Source organism: Ictidomys tridecemlineatus, chromosome 3 (genome assembly GCF_052094955.1).
Source record: "Ictidomys tridecemlineatus isolate mIctTri1 chromosome 3, mIctTri1.hap1, whole genome shotgun sequence".
NCBI lineage: Eukaryota > Metazoa > Chordata > Mammalia > Rodentia > Sciuridae > Ictidomys > Ictidomys tridecemlineatus.
The window spans coordinates 19161550-19182780 of NC_135479.1; the positions used below are offsets into that span (position 1 = coordinate 19161550).

General features: G+C 39.2%; 1 protein-coding gene across 1 annotated transcript in view; it reads right to left on the reverse strand.

The window, feature by feature from the left end:
* The window catches only part of Dhx8 (DEAH-box helicase 8), a 36810-nt gene that overhangs the window by 3684 nt on the left and 11895 nt on the right, over positions 1–21231 (reverse strand). Inside the window, exons 10-22 of the mRNA XM_005328081.5 lie at positions 20944–21041; positions 19679–19826; positions 17167–17348; positions 16042–16236; positions 15557–15742; positions 15234–15444; positions 14385–14566; positions 10710–10850; positions 7359–7514; positions 4643–4780; positions 3715–3843; positions 3338–3534; positions 2688–2867 (exon numbers count right to left, since the gene is read on the reverse strand). Coding sequence (XP_005328138.2) covers positions 2688–2867; positions 3338–3534; positions 3715–3843; positions 4643–4780; positions 7359–7514; positions 10710–10850; positions 14385–14566; positions 15234–15444; positions 15557–15742; positions 16042–16236; positions 17167–17348; positions 19679–19826; positions 20944–21041 — 2143 coding nt within the window. The remainder of the gene's footprint in view (positions 1–2687; positions 2868–3337; positions 3535–3714; positions 3844–4642; positions 4781–7358; positions 7515–10709; positions 10851–14384; positions 14567–15233; positions 15445–15556; positions 15743–16041; positions 16237–17166; positions 17349–19678; positions 19827–20943; positions 21042–21231) is intronic.

Below are 21231 nucleotides of genomic sequence, written 5' to 3' on the forward strand. Positions count from 1 at the left end.
ACAGAATAGAGGACACAGAGATAAACCCACATAAATACGGTTATCTCATACTAGACAAGGATGCCAAAAACATTCACTGGAGAAAAGATAGCCTATACAGGGCTGGGGATGTGGCTCAAGCAGTAGCGCGCTCGCCTGGCATGCGTGCGGCCCGGGTTGGATCCTCAGCACCACATACAAACAAAGATGTTGTGTTCACCGAAAACTAGAAAATAAATATTAAAAAATTCTCTCTCTTGCTCTCTTTAAAAAATAAATAAATATTAAAAATTCTCTCTCTCACTCTCTCTTTAAAAAAAAAAAAAAAGAAAAGATAGCCTATTCAAAAATGATACTGGCAAAACTGGAAACCCACATGTAGCAAAATGAAATTAAACCTCTCTCTCTCACCCACCCTGCACAAAAATCAACTCGAAGTGGATCAAAGATTTAGGCACTAGAACAGAGACCCTGCGCCTGACAGAAGAAAAAATAGGCCCAAATCTGTACCACATCAGCCTAGGATCTAACTTCCTTTTTTTTTTTTTTTTTTTTTTTTTTTTTAAAGAGAGAGTGAGAGAGAGAGGGGGACAGAGAGAGAGAGAGAATTTTAACATTTATTTATTTTTTCTTAGTTCTCGGCGGACACAACATCTTTGTTGGTATGTGGTGCTGCTGAGGATCGAACCCGGGCCGCACGCATGCTAGGCGAGCGCGCTACCGCTTGAGCCACATCCCCAGCCCCGGATCTGACTTCCTTTAACGAGACTCCTAAAGTCCAAGAAGTAAAATCAAGAATCAATAAATGGGATGCTTCTTCTCAGCAAAGGAAAAAATTAATAACGTGAGGAGAGAGCCTACTGATTGGGAGAAAATCTTTCCCACATGCACTTCTGATGAAGCATTAATCTCTAGGATATATAAAGAACTCAAAAAACTTAACATCAAAAAAACAATAACCCAATCAATAAATGGGCTAAGGAACCGAACAGACACTTCATAGAAGAAGAAATACAATTGATCAACAAATATATGAAAAAGTATTCAATATCTCTAGTAATTAGAGAAATGCAAATCAAAAGTACTCTTAAGATTTCATCTCACTCCTGTCAGAATGGCAATCATCAAGGACACAGGCAACAATAAATTTTGGCAAGGATGTGGTAAAAAAGGTACACTCATATATTGCTGGTAGGATTGCAAATTGGTGCAACCACTATGGAAAGCAGCATGGAGATTCCTCAGAACACTGGGAATGGAACTACCATTTGACCCAGCTATCCCGCTCCTTGGTTTATTCCCAAACGATTTAAAATCAGCATACCAGTGACGCAGCCACATCAATGTTTATACCTAGACTATGGAACCAACCTAGGTGTCCCTCAATAGATGAATGGATAAAGAAAATGTGGTATATATACTCAATGGAATATTACTCAGCTTTAAAGAAGAGTGAAATTATGGCATTTGCCAGTAAATGTTTGGAGTTGGAGAATACCATACTAAGTGAAATAAGCCAATCCCACAAAACCAAAGGCTAAATGTTTTCTGTAATATGCAGATGCTAAAGCACAATAAGGCACAGGACACTAGGGAAGAACAGCATTATCTTAGATTAGGTAGAGGGAAGTGAAGAGGGAGGAGGGGAGGGGATGTGGGGATAGGAAAGATAATAGAATGAAACAGACATCATTACTGTATGTATATATATGACTACATGACCAATACAATTCTGCAACATGTACACTCAGAAAAATGAGAAATTATATCTCATCTATGTATGATATATCAAAGTGCATAAATGCATTCTACTGGCATGTATAACTAATTAAAACAAATAAAAAATGTTAAAAAAAAAGAGTCCAATTTTTTTTTTTTCTATTTTTCAGGTTTCGATGAACACAACATCTTTATTTTTTTATTTTTATGTGGTGCTGAGGATCGAACCCAGTGCCCCGCACATGCCAGGCAAGTGTGCTACCACTTGAGCCACAGCCTCAGCCCCAAGAGTCCAAGTTTTAAAGCTGGGCACAGTGGCACATGTGGGTAATCCCAGCAACTCTGGAGGCTGAGGCATGAAGATCTGCAAGTTCAAGTACAGCCTCAGAAAAATACTGAGAATCTCAGCAACTCAGCAAAACCTTGTATTAAAATAAAAAATAAAAAAGGACTAGAGATGTAGCTTGGTGGGAGAGCACCCTTGGGTTCAATAAAGAAAAGAAAGAAATAAGTACCTAAAGAAAAAGAAAGAAAAAGTCCAATTTTTAAAAAATACTACTTTTTAAAACCATCTCACTAAATGATTTCTAAGATGCTTCCTAGCTTTTACCCTATTTTATTTCTCTCAAAAGGGCTTGATATTGTACCTACTTGAGGCTTCTACAGCTCTAGAATATAAGGAAAATTAGAACAAGAAAGAGCTGGGTGGTGCACATCTGTAAACCCAGAGGCTCAGGAGGCTAAGGCAGGAGGATAATAAGTTCAAAGCCAGTCTCAGCAGTGAGTCCCTAAGCAACTTATCAACACCCTAACTCTAAAATAAATATAAATAAGGGCTGGGGATGTAGTTCAGTGGTTAAGTGCTCTTGAGTTCAATACCCAGTACAAAAAAAAAGGAAAGAGTTGGATGGTAAAGATACAAGCTCAAAGTGCCAGGAGATTTATAAGTTCTCTATGCCCGAAAGAGCCCCTAAAACCTGCCCACTTACCATTCCGGCTGTCTGTTGAAGAGAGCACTGGAAGGGTGGATGTAGACCACCTGCTGGTCAATCAGTGTCCGGTAACCCTCCTGTGGGTCTTTTTTGGCAGCATTACGGAAGAAACCACTGCAGATGGCCTTCTGCACTCGAACTGTGGATTTGCCACAGGAAACCACATCCAGTTTATGTCTATCAAGAGAATGAGTAAGGAGTGGATAAAGAAAGTACCCAATACCCCATGCTGGGATCCCAAATAGTCACCAGGACCTTCCTTCCTGCCCTAAGTATACTACAAGGGAAGTTCTAAGCAGCAGGCAAGATAGAGGCAACTAAAAGCTAAGATATTTCATTTAAGCAAGAATTCAAATTTGGACTAATAATGTTCCAGAAGATTGTAAACAAAGCATTTTTTAACAACTAATATATCGTCTTCCTCTTAAGAGTTTCTGATGGGTGTCTCAGCTGCATCTTGCCTAGGGAGAAGTAGTATAAAAGGTGGAAATGCTGGAAGAAAAGGGTTCTGTGAATAATAAAAATAAAAGAATAAAAAATAAAAGAATAAAAGTTCTTATAACTTTATAGATACATTCAGAGATAAACAGACATGATACTCATGGAGATTCAACCCAAACAGAGAAGTCACCAGATTCCTGGCTTACCTATCCATTATGCCTAACATCTGTTTGCGAATGTCCTGGGCCCGGCGCAGGGAACGAGCCTGGATAAAGTTCTCATAGCACCAAGGGTTGGAGAATTTGTTGTTCTTCCAGGAGTTGTACACAGCCAACAGGGTAAGGTGGTCCCCTTCTGTCTGATGGAATTTGGCTTTCTTTTGATCTGCGAGGGCTTGTTTATCCTGCCAATTAGTGGGAAAGAAGATCATTTCCATCTAATAGTTATTAACTAAGCATCCAGCAGTCTTAGGAACCCTACAAGGTCCTGTCAGAAGTGTCCCCATCAGCCATGATAGAGGCAACAGGCTGATTTCGCTGACTTCACCATACCCCTACATGAAACATGGGCTTTAACTCCTTACCTTGGGCCTGTAGAAGACGTTCTGCACAGACAGCATGGACACAATGGTCAGCATTTCCTCACTGCACCCCAGATGCACAGACATGATGAGCATTTTGCACAGCATTGGCTCCAAGGGGAATTCTGCCATCTAGAGGAAAAATAAGGAACTACAATTGCTTCCCTGTGGAGGATATGGACTGACCAGGATCATTGGTCAACTGGTCAGAGAGGGTAACAGATCACAGGAGACCTCCCTAAAGCAGGATGACATGGGTGTTTGTCTCCATCAGAAAACCACTTTTTCCCCCTCAAATAAACCCCAATGGAATGCAGGTGACCAAGAACATAATTACTATTGGGGTAAAAAGGAATATTGCAGACATCTTTTAAATTAAGACTAGTTTAAGTAATCATCCTGAGGTAAAATTAACTGTGAATAGAAATCTCTTTTTCTATAAAGAAGAAAGTTTAAAGTAATAGTAGAAGCAGAAGTGTGGCACATGCCTGTAATCCCAGTGACCTGGGAGGCTGAGGAAGGAAGATCACAAGTTCAAGGCCAGCACAAAGAAATTCAGCAAGACCCTCGACAACTTAGTGAGACCCTGTCTTAAAATAAAAAATAAAAAGGGGATGTAGCTCGGTGATAAAGCAACCCTGGGTTTATTGCTAGGTGGGGAAGGGGGAAGTGACAGTGAAAAATTAAGGTTAAAATAAATAAATATCTAGAGGGCTGGGGATATAGCTCAGTTGATAGAGTGCTTGCCTTGCATGCACAAGGCTATGGGTTCAATCCCCAGCACCACCACCAAAATAAATAAATAAATAAACCTAGAATCCTACTCAAAGCTTTTCCAGGACCTCAATGCTTACTTTTGCAAAAACCAAAGATGGAAGACTGGCCACGGAGCCTTCTCAAGAACACAGGAAGCTGTCTGTCCCTTACTTACCCTGCGGCCCAGGCGAGTGAGCAGGCCCTCATCATCCAAGGCCCCCAGGGTATATAGCTGCTCCATGGCTGTAATCAAGGTTTCCATTGGTGGGGCATCCATGAAGTCAAATGACAGCAGGTCATTGATGCCCATGGCCTAGAACAGAAGAGAAATAAGTGATGGGAGGATCAGCTTTGACAGTCTTAACAGGAGGGAGGCTACTTGTCACTTTCTTTCCTATTTCTTCAAATGCCACCATTTGAGAGTAACAATGAATTCAAGATAACCATACATAAAATTCAAAAACAAAAAGACAAAACAACCTTATTAAAAAGCAGTCAAGGACTTAAACAGGCATTTCTCTAAAGAACATATACAAATGAAAAACAAGCACTAGTAATTAGGGAAATGCAAAGCAAACCATAACAAGGGGCTGGGAAATGCAGCTCAATGACAAGAGCACTTGCCTAGCATGTGTGAGGCTCTGGGTTTGATCCCCAGCAGTGCAAAAAACAAAAACAAACAAAAAACTATAATAAGATACTACTCCATACCCACTAGTATGGCTTTAATTAAAAGCAAAACAAAACACAAATAGAAAATAAGTGTTGGCAGAGATAGGAGAAATATGAAAACTTATTCCACTGCCATAGGAACATAATATGGTGCAGATGCCATGGAAAACAGTTTGATGAAACTTTAAAAAGTTAAACATAGGGTTAGGGATGTAGTTCAAACGGTAGCGTGCTCGCCTGGCATACACGAGGCCCTGGGTTCGTTCCTCAGCATCACATAGAAAAATAAAATGGGGATATTGTGTCCACCTAAAACTAAAACTAAATAAATAAAATTAAAAAAAAAAAAGTTAAACATAAAGCGAATGCAGAGGAGTACACCTGTAATCCCAGCAATTCAGGAGGCTGAGGCAGGAGGATCACGATTTCAAAGCCAGCCTCAGCAGATTAGTGAGGCATTTAAAGAGACCCTGTCTCTAAATAAAATATTTAAAAAAGCGGGGGGGGGTATGGCAGGGATGTGGCACAGTAGTTAAGCACCCCTGGGTTCAATCCCCAGTACCAAAAACAAACAAAAAGTTAAACTACTATATGATCTATCAATTATATCTCTAGATATAAACCTAAAAAACTGAAAGCAGTGACTCAAATATTTGTATACTAATGTTCATAGTGACAACACTGTGAATGTACTTAATGCCAATTATACACTTCAAAAGGTTACATTGGGGCTTGGGGTTTAGCTCAGTGGTAGAGTGCTTGCCTAGTAGGCATGAGGCCCTGGGTTCAACCCCCAGACTAAGAAAAAGGGTTAAAAAAAAAAAAAGGTTACAATGGCTCGCATTGTAGCTCAGGGGCAGAGTAAGTGCTTAGCATGTACAAAGCCCTGGGTTCATTACTCAACACTAAAACAAAACAAAAAAATATTATATTAGTATATTTTATGTTATATGTATTTTATAATAACAATAAGATGTTGTATCACTTTGCCTTGTCTCTGCATATATCATTTCTACTTTATATCTGTAAAGAACTTTGTACCATGTTGGGTAGTAGGAACTAAGATATGCTCCCTGCTCTCGTAGAGTTCACAATGGGTGAGAATCACATTCACAAAACTACCTCACGGTGCATTCTACATATGTGCCTGGCACAGAAGTTGTTTAATACATTTGTTGGCTAATCTGATAAATAAAAGCAAGTGAGTGATGCACTATTCAGTGTGTATAAAGGGTGATGTGGTAGGACTGAAGCTTTCTATTTCTTTCTCATAAAGTGAACATGACCATAAACACAGCAGGTGTTCAATAAATGCTTAATTGTGTGAATAATAACTATGAGAAATTATGTTAGCAATTATTAAGCACTGTGTGCCAAGTGTCTTTACCTGCAATATTCCACTAATCTTTACAACAGATAATATTAACAGCTCCCTGTTTGAGACAAGACCACAGAGCAGAGGGCACAGCAGATAAACTTGCCCAAGGTCACACAGCTTGGAGCAGAAGTCTGAGACACAGATGGCTCTCTACTGGCACTCCAGAGACTGGAGCAGGTTTTTTCTGAAGCTGTTTTAGCCTCTCTTACAGGGAATGAATAATAAATGACAAGAGAGCACTCTGCACTAGTAAAGTGCCAGGGCTCCAGGGTAGCATTGGTGTCGGGGGAAATGCCATCAGCTGGGAAATTACTTTTGCAGCTACTCTTGCCAAAAGAGAATGAAAGTCCTCCTGGGGACCAAGAGAGGAAGAGCGATGATTCAGAATGAAAACCAAGCCCCCAGAGGGCCAGTCTGAAATCTCTAATGATAGTTCCTTGCAAAGTTTTCAGATAAGGGTCCCCCCGCCCCTTGTAAAAGGAAAGAATCAGATTGGAACGTTAAAGTGGTAGAGGTTAAGTGTGTTTGTCCACAGTTTGCACAGATCATATTTTTCTAATTTCATTTTAGAAAATGCACCTAACTAAAACCTATTACAATCAAATATCCTGCTGGTTATTATGATGAGAAAAAAAAATGTGTGTTCACAGTAGACATACCAACTTTGCCCCTGACCTGCCACGGGGAAACTGTTATCACAGCCATTTGTATTTCACTCAAAGGAACAGGTTTCATGAGATCAGTCAAGTATTTAACAAGGTTCATAAAGCTGAGTTTAATTTATGAAGGCTACGGATAGGACTGTCCCACCAACCCTTTCCAATAAGACAGTGATTTTTACCTTGAGGGACAGTACTGTGCTTGCTAAGTTGGTTCTCTGGATTTCTGGCACATTAGTGGTCAGCATTTCATCTCGGTAGGCACGTTCTGTATATAGCCTATAACACTTCCCTGGGCCAGTTCTCCCAGCTCTGCCAGCTCGTTGTTTTGCCTGAGCCTAGGGGGCACATATAAAAATGACATATTTGTTAAACACTACTTACCAACTTTACCCCGGAAATCTGATGGTGGGAGGCACTTGGCAACTGGCAAAATCAGAAATGGATTTATTTTTCACTTCCTTTAGTATCATTCCAAGACTATCAATGCTCTCTTACCCTCCCCTCTCTCTCCTTTTTAAAATATTTATTTTTTAGGTGTAGATGGACACTACACAATGCCTTTATTTTTATGTGGTGCTGAGGATCGAACCCGGGTCCTGCCCATGCTAGGCGAGCGCTCTACCCGCTGAGCCACAATCCCAGCCCCGCAGCCCCTCTCTATACTCAGCACCTTAGGGGTTTGTTCAAGAGAGGCAAAGATGAGCAGAGTAAATGGAAGAAATAGAAGAAGCTAAAACAATGATAAAATACCATCTCCTCAGTTATGACCAAACATATAAGAAAATAAATAAAGTATGTTAATCATACCAATAATAACTCTTGCAGCTATTCAAAATCAGGTCTGCAATGTTCAATGACAGAAGGAAACAATAACTCACATTAAGTGAAAGAAGAAAGTTAGAAAACTCTGCAATACAAATTAATTTTGTAGAAAGTCTTTATGTGTACATATAAATTACTGTATTGAAATGGCTGGGGAAAAAATACCCTAAGATATTAATACGGGCTAACTATGAGGGTGGTGTGAAGATGAGTTCTATTTTCTTTAGACTTTACCAAATATAGAATATGTATTCTGTTAATAATCAGTAAAATTAAATTCTAAAAAAATACACAAAGGGGCTGGAATTGTGGCTCAGAGGAAGAGCACTTGCCTCACATGCATGAGGCACTGAGTTCGATCCTCAGCACCACATAAAAATAAAATAAAGAGATTGTGTTAACCTGTAACTAAAAAATAAATTTAAAAAAATACACAAAACCTCATACTTACTTAACTATTAGAACTGCAACCATGAGAAAAAGAAACACAAAAAAGGCCGTTTTCTTTTCTTTTTGGTATCGGGGATTTAATCCAGGGACACTAAGTTGCTGAGGCTAGTCTCAACCTTGCAATCCTCCTGTCTCAGCCTCCCAAGTAGGATTATAGGCATGCACCATAGCACCTGGCTAAGAGGGCCATTTTCTGACAAAACCATCTGTTGTTACAAACAGTACCAGGATCTCCAGGCATGGTAGTGCATGCCCATAATCCCAGTGGCTCAGAAGACTAAGGCAGGAGGATTGCAAGTTCAAGGCCACCTCAGCAACTTAGCAAAGTCCTCGGCAACTTAGTGAGACCCTGTCTCAAAATAAAAAATAAAAAATAAAAAGGGTTGGAGATGTGGCTCAGTGGTTTAAGCACCCCTGGGTTCAATCCCCAGTACAAAAAAGAAAGAAAAGAAAAAAACAGTACCAGGATTTACAAATTGTTACACCAGCTCCAAATATAGAATGGCCTTAGAAAGGTAAAAAACACACAAATCCAAGCAGCAATCACACATAGTGGTGGGACTCCACAGCATTATAAAGATGTCACTCTCCAAATCAGGAAAGCATGGGGCTGGGGATGTGGCTCAAGCGGTAGCTCGCTCGCCTGGTATGCGTGCGACCCGGGTTCGATCCTCAGCACCACATACCAACAAAGATGTTGTGTCCGCCGAGAACTGAAAAATAAATATTAAAAATTCTCTCTGTCTCTCTCTCCTCTCTCACCCTCTCTTTAAAAAAAAAAAAAAAAAAGGAAAGCATGTGTAACAATTTTTTTGGTCATTGTGAGGGTCACACAATGCCCTGAGAAGCTGTACAGAGCACATAAGCTCAAGCCAGACTGCTCAGCTTCAAATTCTGGCTCCACCAACTAACTTGATGTTAGGCAAGTCCCTTAACCCCCTCTGTGCCCAATATCCTTATCTATGAAATGAGAATTATGATATCTAAATCTGGGATAAGAATGCACCAAGTCAATGAATGTAAAAGTACCCACGGGGGTTGGGGATATAGCTCAGTGGCAGAATACATGTTTAGCTTGTACAAGGCCCTGGGTTTGATCCCCAGTACTAGCAAAGAAAAAAAGTACTTAGAATAGGGTCAGAGTTGATAAATGCCCTTTAAGCATTAACTATCACTGTTATTTAAGTCTCAAAATGAAGATAACCTTATGGGTTACAAAAGTAACACATGCCTATTATAAAATATTAAGACAATATATAAAGAAAAAATGCACACCACCTTATCAGCACAGAAACCAATAGCACTCCCCCCCCAAAAAAAAAACTTAGCTAACATTTAGCTGACATGTACTCAGTCTCAGCCAGGCCTCATTCATATCCACTCTGTAGAAAAGCACACCATGTATTTTTAAACAAAAATTGGATTATACCATTCATGCTATTTTATAGCTTGCTTTCTTCAAATAATTTATCTCAAATGTTTATGTTATTAAATATAAATACACAGTAATGGTTAATGTCACATAACATTCTGTGGCACGGATATACCATATATTATTAAATCCTTCCCTTTTGGAGCTCATTTAGAAATTTTTCCAGGTTTCCCCTAATAAAAAAAAAGTTTTAATTAAACACCCTTTTCCATTACCTTTGAATACGTATTTGGTCATTTTTAACTTTCCTATATATTTCTAGAAGTGGAACAGTTAGGTTAAAGAGATAAACTTTAAAAATTTTGGATATTCTATTACCAAACTGCCTTCAAAAAGGTGATCAGGTAATTCATTTTAGAATGTAATTTAGGCAGGAAATGATTCCATAGTTACTAAAGAACTGTGTCTCACAAGTTATTACTATTTTACATATATAAAGCTAAGTACAGGCCATTAAAAAATATGTTCTTTTCAACTAAATTGGGTAATAGGATACTAGAATTCAAACTTTCTTTGAAGTTCATGTTTCATAGGTTATTTTAATGTTGAAACACTAAAGATGATAAACATGAATCTTTTTTTTTTATAATTTTTAATATTTATTTTTTTTTTAGTTTTCGGCAGACACAACATCTCTGTATGTGGTGCTGAGGATTGAACCCTGGCCTTGCGCATGCCAGGCAAGCGCGCTACCGCTTGAGCCACAGCCCCAGCCCTTGTTCCACTGAGTTTATCTTGAAAACAATTTTAAAATATGGAACCATAAAACATTTCAGAAAGGCCTTAGCCAGGATTTTTAAGAAAGCCACTAGTTAAGCCACCATACCTGAGAAATAGGTGTCACCACAAGTTGATCAATCCCTGTCTTGGAATTATAAACTTTCTGTTTCACAAATCCGGGGTCCACGACATAATAGATGCCATCAATAGTTAGTGATGTCTCTGCAATGTTGGTGGCAATCACGACCTGCAGGAGGGAGAGGCACAGCTGGAGTGAGCTAAGGTATGACAAGACTTCCAACCTCTGACATCTTCCCTAGGGAGTGTGCAGCTATCTCCTTTCAAGCAAGTTAAGATGACTTTTTTTTTTTAAAGGCATTCACAATTTTTAAAAAAAATTTTTTTTAATATTTATTTTTTAGTTTTCGGCGGACACAACATCTTTGTTTGTATGTCATGCTGAGGATCGAACCCGGGCCCCACGCATGCCAGGTGAACGCGCTACTGCTTGAGCCACATAGTCAGCCCTAAGATGACATTTAATCCAAGCTCAGCCTCCAATGGGCAGAGAGAAGGTTCCTTCATCTGGTAGGTTACATTGGAGAGGGGACGGTACCTGAGAGAAGTGGAATAGTGAAGAGCTAAGGCTGATGGAAGCCAATTTCATTTAGTGCAAATGGCTGCATATCTCACTGTCTAGATCCAATGTTGATTACTACAATTTTAATTTTCTAGCACCCTGGGAAAGCAGAAATTTCCTGGCATCACATGTGCCAGTGCAAAATGAGATTTTCCTTCCCCCCACCGAGACATCTGGACTACAAAATGGGCTGTATGTATATGTGGAACAAGAGGGAGATTGTTTATTTTTTCCCGATCATAAAATGAACCACGAGGCAACAAAGGAATTTCATGGTTTGTCTGTGTGCAGCAGTCTATGTGATCCAGAAGATTATTATTCTCAGCTTGCCCCTGCCACTGTTCTTCCACCCAGAGGTTCAGCTCATAAAATACAATTGCTTAGAAAAATCATTGCTAGGAGGCACCCAAATATCTCTCATCATTCCAGCATCTTACTGGCCGTAAAAGCCTTCTACCTGCCACAGAGCTACAGAAGCCCTGTTTTAAAACAAGTTCAGGGGCTAAGATTATGGCTCAGTGGTAGTACACTTGCCTGGCATGTGTGAGGCACTGAGTTTGATTCTCAGCACCGCATATAAATAAATAAAAGAAAGATCTATCAACAACTAAAATAATATTAAAAAAAACACAAGTCCAACCACCAGGAATAAAATAGAGGAAAAACTCACCATTCCCCCCCCTCAAACCTGCTTCCCCTCCTGTGTTCATCTCCTCAGCACCATCTTCCATCCAGATGTCCAAGTAGGAAACCTGGGAGTCATGCCTGACTTTTCCTTCACCTTCTTCCCTCCACCTCCCAGTACCCACCAGGTCTCATTTATTTGAGCTCTTTAGTGTTATTCAAAGTCATCTGTTTATCTCCTAGGTATATATTTAAGAGAAATGAAAACATATGTCCAAAAAAAACCTTGTAAACAGATGATACATGCTTATAAGCTCAGCTACTCAGGAGGCTGAAGCTTGAGAATGGCCAGTTCAAGGCCAGCTTATGCAACTTAGCAAGACACTGTTCAAAAAATAAAAAGGTTGGAGACATAGTTCAAACATAGAGTGATTGCTTGGCAAACACAAGGTCCTGGGTTCAATTCTCCATACATACATACATACATAAAACTTGTAAACAAGTGTGTATAGCAGCATTATTCATGATAAGCCCCTAAGAACAAAGAGTCCAAATGTCTATCAACTGATGAATACTAAACAAAATGTAGTACATCAATACAATAGAACAGTATTCAGCAATAAAAAGAAATTTAGGGCTGGGGATGTGGCACGCTCGCCTGGCATGCGTGCGGCCCGGGTTCAATCCTCAGCACCACATACCAACAAAGATGTTGTGTCCGCTGAGAACTAAAAAAAATATTAAAAATTCTCTCTCTCTCTCTTCTCTCACTCTCTCTTAAAAAACAAAAAAGAAAAGAAATTTAGTGTTGACATGCTACAATGTGGATGCATCTTGGAAACATGCTAAGTGAAAGAAGCCAATTACTAAGGACCACATATTATATGATTTCATTTATATGAAATGTAAAATGTAATAGAATAGGCAAATGTAAATGTATATGTATAGGCAAACATAAATATACATGAACTGTAAATGCATAGAATAGGCAAATCCACAGAGATGGAAAGTATATATTAGTGGTTCCCAGAAGCTAAGCAGAGGGGTGAATGGTGGGGAGGATGACTGCAAAAGTGTACAATTTATTTTTTGAGATGATGAAACTGTTCCTAAGATTTTGTGGTGATGGCTACACAATCCTATAAATATACTAAAAGAAACTGAACTGTTCTCTTGAGAAAAGTGAATTGTTTTACGATTTGAATGAATGTATCCTTCAAAGTTCATGTGCTGGAAATTAATCCCCAATGTAATAGTATTGAGAGGTGGGACCTTTAGAAGGTGACTGGATCTGTCTGGAAGGCTCTGCCCTCAAGAACAGATTAATATCATTACCAGGGGAGCAAGTTAGCCATCTCAGGATTCTGATGAAAGGAGGAATTCAGCCCCTTCCCTACTCATCTGTGTTTTCTGCTTTCTTGTCCCTGTGCTCTCCATCATGGGATAACACAGCAAGAAGGCAATTGCCAGATATGGCCCTTGATCTTGGACTTCTTAACCTCCAGTACTATAAGAAATAATCTGTTCTTTATAAATTATCTAGTCTCAGGTATCTTGTTATAACAGCACAAAACTGACATAGGTATATAATTATATCATATTTCACTAAAACTTCTATTTTTTAAAATATTTTCCTATTGTCTTAAAAGCATAGTCATACACTTAGTTTCTACTACTGGAACTACACAGCTTTGAACTGGCCCCTTCTGCTAGCCTCCACGCCATCACATGAGGTCTATCTCTCCAGAATGCAGGTCCCCCTGCCCTTTACCAGTTCTGCATGATTAGCTTTGATCCTTACTTCTTCTAAAAAGACAGGGTTGGGTGCTACCATTCTGGGTATCTGAGCACTAGAACACTTTCACAATAATATGCTGAAGGCCTATTTACTGGTGGATGCCCCTCAGCAGGTAGAGAGGCCTTTCCTTATACTGCTACCCAAATGTCTAGTTCACAGCCTGGCAGATGTCAAAAAATATTTATCATATTCATTTGGGATGATGGATATGTTAATTACCCTGATTTGACCATTATATCTTGCATATTTATATCAAAATATCACACTGTATACAATTAATATGAATAATTACATGTTAATTAAAAAGAAAAAAATTAGCATATGAAGACAGAAGAGTAGAAGTCATATATAAGACCCCTGTTCCTAGATAAACTGGCTGGACCAGTCTCTAAAACATATCATACAAGCCAGGTATAGTGGTGCAAGCATATAATCCAGTGGCTTAGGAGGCTGAGGCAGGAGAATCAAAGCCAGCCTTAGCAATTTAGTGAGGCCCTAAGCAACTCAGCAAGACTCTTGTCTCTAAATAAAATACAAAAAAAGGCTGGGGATGTGGCTTAGTGATTAAGCATCCCAAAGTTCAATCTAAACAATCAAACAAATGGAACACACAAGACTCATGTACACCTTAAGCACTTACACAATCTCCTCCACAGCTGGCTACATAGACCACATGATTTCAGGGCACAGAGGAGCATCTTATTTTAGCTCAATGTTACCTTTCTGCTGCCAGGAGGAGCTGGGTCAAATATTCTGGTCTGCATCTCACTGGGAAGAGCAGAGTACACTGGGAGGATAATTAATTCTGGAACATCAGGTCCTAGTGATTTCATTCTTTCATACAGGATTTCACAAGCAGTATCAATCTCTTCCTGACCAGTCAAGAAAACCAAGATATCACCTATGAAGAGAACAGAGCATTAATTTACTTTGTGTGCATTGTTGTTATTGTTGTTTTTAAAGTAAAGATAGTCTCCCTAAATTGTCCAGGCAGGCCCGAAACTTCCAGTATCAAACAACCCTCCTGCTTCATCCTCCTGAGTATCTGGAGTCCCAGATATTACAGTGCCTGGCTTGTATGTATTCTACACAAAGGTTATAACAAGGCTAACAGACCTTCAAATGACAGAAAATACACATTCACATTCTGACCTCTAGCTAAACCAAGAAATCATCATCTACCCATATTTAAATAGGTGCATCTAAACCCAGCACAACACTTTTTTTATACTTTGACCACCATCATTTCTTTCTTTCTTCTTTTTTTCCCCAATACTAGGAATTGAACCAAGGCCTACACATGCTAGACAAGCACAGAGCCATGCCCCCAGACCTTTATATTTTGAGACAGGGCATCACCAAGTTGACCAGACTTGTGATCAAACTTGTGATCCTTCTGCCTCAGCCTCCCGTGCAGCTGAGGTATGTTGCCACTGTGCCTATCTACCACCACCATTTTAAATATGCAATCTTGAGACTTACAGAATCTCCAGAGACCAGTATTTAAAAGGTATACCCACATTAGGATTTTTTATCTTAGAGGAAAAAAAAACATTCTTTCTTCTCACCTGGTGGCTCAGTTAAGTGGATCTGCATGACAGTAATCAGGCTCGCATCCAGATAATCTGTCTCAGGTTCCTTTGTGTACAATATTTCCACTGGGTATGTTCGACCTGGGATGGTGAAGATAGGAGCTTCATAGAAGTACTGAGAAAATTTCACTGCATCCAAGGTAGCTGACGTGACAATCAGTTTCATGTCCTGTCGTTTTTGAACCGTCTAAAGGGAAATGCAATGTGGCTTATCAAAAAGACTACCCAAAGGACATAGGTACTCAGAGCCTGTTCTCAGAAATCAGTTTTCATTAAGTAAAAGGGTCAGTAAAGACTACCTTTTTCAACAATCCAAAGAGCACATCGGTGTGAATTGTCCTCTCATGTGCCTCGTCCAGCATGATGATTGCATACTGAGTTAGGTCAGGGTCAATCAGGCACTCTCTGAGCAACATACCGTCTGTCATGTATTTGATGACTGTTTCAGGACTGGTGCAGTCCTCAAACCGAATGGTATAACCCACCTAAAGCAGAACAGAAGTCGAAAATTTAAGGCATAAACCTCTCCCTTTTGCAATTATCAGACAAGATTTCAAACCAGTCATACTAGCGCTCAGAACTACTAGAAATAGATAAGAATCTATTTCCTCTAGTAAAATCTGCTTTGGACCTGATCCTGAATAGATTGATGATAACAATGAAAATTTTCCCTCAGGAGAAATCTGAAAAAAGGTAGTATTATTCTCATTTTATAGATAAAAGGTATGGGCCTTTATATTCTTCTTCTTTTAGCATTTCCAGAGTAGCTTCACTAACCACCTACCTCTTGACCTAAGCAACAACCAAACTCCTCCGACACTCTTTTGGCCACGGACATGGCTGCCACTCTTCTGGGCTGGGTACACCCAATCTTGCCCCTGGAAGTGTAGCCTGCCTCTGCCAGGTACTGGGTGATCTGTGTTGTCTTTCCAGACCCTGTCTCTCCAATAACAATCAGGATCTGGTTGTCATGTACAGCCTGAAAGCAGCAGAATTTGAATCAAGTCATTAGAATTTGCCACACATTACACTGGAGTAAAATAATGAATGCTTATGTTCTAACACAAAACAAGGAAAAGAGACACACATATATAAAGAAGTCAATATATAAAGAATTCAACAGCATTTTGAACGACCAACAATAAAAAAAAAAAAAAAATAAAAAAAAAAAAAAAAAAAAAAGAATTCAACAGCAAATTTATAATAATAAAAAGTGTTCTTCCCACCACCACTCCCAAATCTCCAATACCTCACCCTCCAAAATTATCTATTTCATATTTTCACACTATTTGTAAAACCAAAAGATTGTGATCAACCTATATGTCTATAAATACAGTAGTAATTAAATAAGCATATCCACACAAAAAAGCACTAAAAATGTATTTTAAAAAAGGAACAATCTGGGCTGGGGTTGTGGCTCAGTGCTCACCTAGCATGTGCGAGACCCTGGGTTCAATCCTCAGCAACACATAAAAATAAAAAGGATTCACTGAAAGCTAGTACACTTGATTACTTCCAGGAAGGTTTGATGATCTTAAAATTAGAACTCCAGAGATGGAAAGAAGTATCTAAAGAAAGATTTTGCCATGGTTTACTGAGTATACCTATTTTTAATTACTGCCCAGGGCTATTGTTCCATGTGCCATAATACTCCACCCACCAGAACTGATCCAGGGTGCCCAATTAAAAAATTTATCTCCTCATAGGAAAACAAAGAAATATAGAATAATAACATTTCTTTAAAAAGTATTTGCAAATGTTTAGTTTTTTTTTCCTTATCCCTTTTGAAAAAGCCACTTCAAATATGCACATACTTGTCTAATTACTTCAAATTTTAAAACACCATCCATCCCTCTTAGCAAACACCTCTATTCCCCTATCACCAATACATCTTAAAAGCACTTCCCACCTGAACCAGTTGCTCCTTCAGTTTGTAGATGGGCAGACTCTCCCTCTGCTCAAGGATTGACATTTGGGTCTTTTTTCCATAAGAAGCTTTGTTGCCCCCAAAGGCATGCTTCTTCCACTCTGGAATGTCATTGGGCATCATCCCAATCCCCCTCATATTGGCAGCAATCTGCCTGCCTTCCGCTGTAAAGGAAAACAGGCAAATGAGTAGCGTCCTCATGTTACCTCAAAGATAAATGAAGGGAATCAACAAAATGGTAGGTCAGCACATGTGTTCTGCCTGATTCTTGACCAACAGTACTCAGAGAAACAAATTAATGTGAAGAAAAGGACAGAGAAGGGGAAACAGGGGATAGGCAAGGGGAAGAGACCCTAATAAGTGGTGCTACAATCTGTGATACCTCCTAATAGAAAAAAGGAAGGTTAGTTGAGAGAGGTCAGACTTGATTGTTTGATCCTAGGAAAAAAAAAAAAAAAAAAATATATATATATATATATATAATATATATATATATATATTAGTAAGTGCTTTATTGAGATATAGTTTATATATGATATCATTCTTTTTTTTTTTTTTTGGTACCAGGGATGGAACCCAGGAGGACTTAATCACTAAGCCACATCCCCAGTCCCCTTTTTTTTTTTCTTTTTTTCTTTCTCCCCAGTCCCTTTTTTATATTTTATTTAGAGACAAGGTCTCACTTAGTTGCTTAGGGCCTCTTTGAACTCAGATCCTCCTGCCTCAGCCTCCTCAGCTGCTGGAATTACAGGCATGCGCGCTGTACCGGCTGATATCATTCTTTTCAAGTGACAACTCTGTGGCTTACTGTTTATTCACAAAATTGTGCAACCATCACCACCATCTAATTTTAGAACATTTTTATCACCCCCAAAAGAAATCTCTTTCCCCCCTTTTCCCTTCCCTTGGCAACCAATTAGTCTACCTTCTATCTCTTTGGGTTGACTTATTCTGGATATTTCATTGGATAAGTGGTGTTTTGTCTAGTTTATTTCACCTGGCTTAATGTCAACCACGAATTTGTGATTTGAATAAGAAGCAAAAGAATCAACAGAATTTTAGTGGCTCTTCAGAATAAGCAAATATATTATAACTTTGAACGGTAAAAGTATGCTATAACAATGTACTTCAGGGCTGGGGTTGTAGCTCAATGGTAGAGCGCTTGCCTTGCACACGTGAGGCCCTGTGTTCGATCTTCAACACCAAATAAAAAAAAGATATTGTGTCCATCTACAATTAAAAAAATATTTTAAAAATATATATATATATATATATTTTCCTGCCCCTCACTCACTATTCTCCAGCTACACAAACTTCCTATAAGGTCCTCTACTAACCCCACAGCGCCAGCTATTCCTCTACTTCAAACACATTCCCAATGCCCTCTGATAAACTAGGTTCTATTTATCCTTCATATCTCAACTTCCCCAGTGACATGACACCTCCACTAGCCAATTATGCTACCCGTACTTCTTCAGAGAGCACTGACCAGAATATAATTAATTAGTTAGTTATTTGGTAGTTATTTGGTTAATGTCCATCTCTCCTGCCTCTAAGAGCAAGGATCATGTCTATGTAATTCACAGTTGTATCCTCAATTGCCTAATGCAAATTAATAAGAATCTGTTATGACATGTCCAGTAATTAGCTAATATTTACTGCACAAAGAAGTATACGGTACTGGGGATTAAACTCAGGGGCACTCTACCATTAAGCTGCACCCCCAGTTTTTTATTTTTCATTTGAGATAGGGTCTCACTAAGTTACCCAGGGTGGCCTAAACTTGTTATCCTCCTACCTCAGCCTTCCAAGTAGCTAGGATCATAGGCATGCCACTACAAAAAGGAAAGTTGAAAGTTGGTTTTCGCTAGGCATGGTATAATCCCAGCAACTTGGGAGGCTTAGGAAGGAGGATCTCAAATTTGAGGCCAGCCTCAGCAACTTAGCAAGGCCCTAAGCAACTTAGTCATGCCCTGTTTCAAAAGAAAAAAGAAAAACAAAAAGGGCTGGGGATATGGCTCATTGGTTAAAAACCCCTGGGTTCAATCCTAATACCAAAATAAATAAGTAAAAAGTTGCAATATTTTTAGAACAAAACTTTTAAAATATTTAGGATAAACAACTAGCCAATCTAATTATCTGATCAGAGTTACTAAAACATTTTAAATATTTGTTTCAAAAAAAAAACCATATACCTAGAGTCAGCAACTTGGGAGGCTGAGACAGGAGAATTCCAAGTTTAAGGCCAGCCTCAGCAACTCAGCAAGCCCCTGTCTTAATATAAAAAGGGATGGGGATGTAGATGAGTGGTAAAGTGCTCCTCGGTTCAATCCTCAATACCAAAAAAAAAAAAAAAAAAGCCAAGAAAACAAACATTCTCTAATGGAAGGGGAAAAATGAGGCTAAATTTTCAATGTGTCCTGGCAGTACCTTCTATGTGTATATGTAAAGGCTCAGATTTTTAAAAAAGGTATAGCCCCTCCAAGGGTCCTACCATCAGGCAGAGGATCAACCCAGTGTTTATTGAGTCCCATAGGAATAGAATCCATCTCAGCTTCACGCTGGGCCTGCTTGAGTTCCCGCCTTTCCTTGGCCAAGGCACTCTGCATCATGGCTGCTTGGGAGAGGGAGCCATCTGGGTTCTAAAGCAACACAAGAAAAAGCAACATGCATTAAATGCCTGGGAAATAAAATGCAGATGTTAAGACACTGTAATCTAAAACATGAGACCAGAGCTAGAATAAAATTCTGGACTACATAAAATAAATGGATAAACTGCAGCACAGGGGGATAAAATTTTAAAAATCACTCAAAGAATTGGGATTTTTAGCTTGATGATGAGAACCCCAAAAGAGTTAAGAACAGTGCAACCTCTAAATGTATGAAGGATATAAAAAAGAGACAGAAAAGAATTCCTGTATGACCATAAGAACAAAAGAACCATAAGAACAATCAGAACCATCCAAAGATGAAATATGCTTCCTTAAGGGATGGTCAATTTCCCTGTCACTAATGTCAAGCAATTATGAGATAATCACATGGGAGGAACAATACAGAAGAGTTACATAAGTGGATTGTAAGCATTACATGGGTGTTTTTTCCCCACACCTAAAAGTTTTTAATAGTTCTATGGATTCTGGTTTGCATTCTCCTCATGGCTCTGCCCTCCAACACCCAGGCTATAGTTTATTAAGGGGACAAGACAAAACTGACCAAATGACCCCTTGAAAACTGCATTTGAGCCAGACTTGGTAATGCATGCCTGTAATTCCAGCAGCTGGCGAGGCTGAGGCAGGAGAATCATGAGTTAGTTCAAAGCCAGCCTCAGCAAAAGCGAGATGCTAAGCAACTTAGTGAGACCCTGTCTCTAAATATAATACAAAATAGGGCTGGGGATGAGGTTCTGTGGTCGAGTGCCCCTGAGTTCAGTCCCTGGTACCAAAAAAAGAAAAAGAAAATTGCTTTTGAATCTACAAGATAATGACTTGAGCCCTAAGGAATGTAGGCAAAGGCAATGAGAGTAGATCCATACTCTCATTTATCTCTGTTTCTTCCCAAAATGAGTTCAAACAAAAACTAAAAGAGCAAAAGCAACAGAGCCCAGCCAATCTCCATTTAAAACAAAAATATTCTAGATTTGCCTAACAGTAAGTAATATCTTAAGTGGCCTGAGTTCTGCTTACACAGCTCTGATAATTTGACCTATTCCTTTAAGAAGTCTATGGAACATTTCCAGGTTGAAGTCCCAGCACTTCTTACCTTAACGATTTTAATGGGGCTCATATCCATGCTTTGCTTGGTGTGCCCTCTCAGGAATGGAGGCTCTTCTTCAACCAGTTCGATCTCAAGGTCCTCATCTAAAAGTACCCAGAAAAGAATTAGTCATAAACAAATAAGAGAAATGAACAATTATTTTCACCCAAACAATTAATTTCTATTAGCACCATAATCAAAAATAGTTTCCAAGGTCAAAAAGACAGCAATGCAAGTGAAACTAGCCCAGGTGTCTATTCCTCCCCCTTGAAAACTCCCCAGCCATTTCTGGGG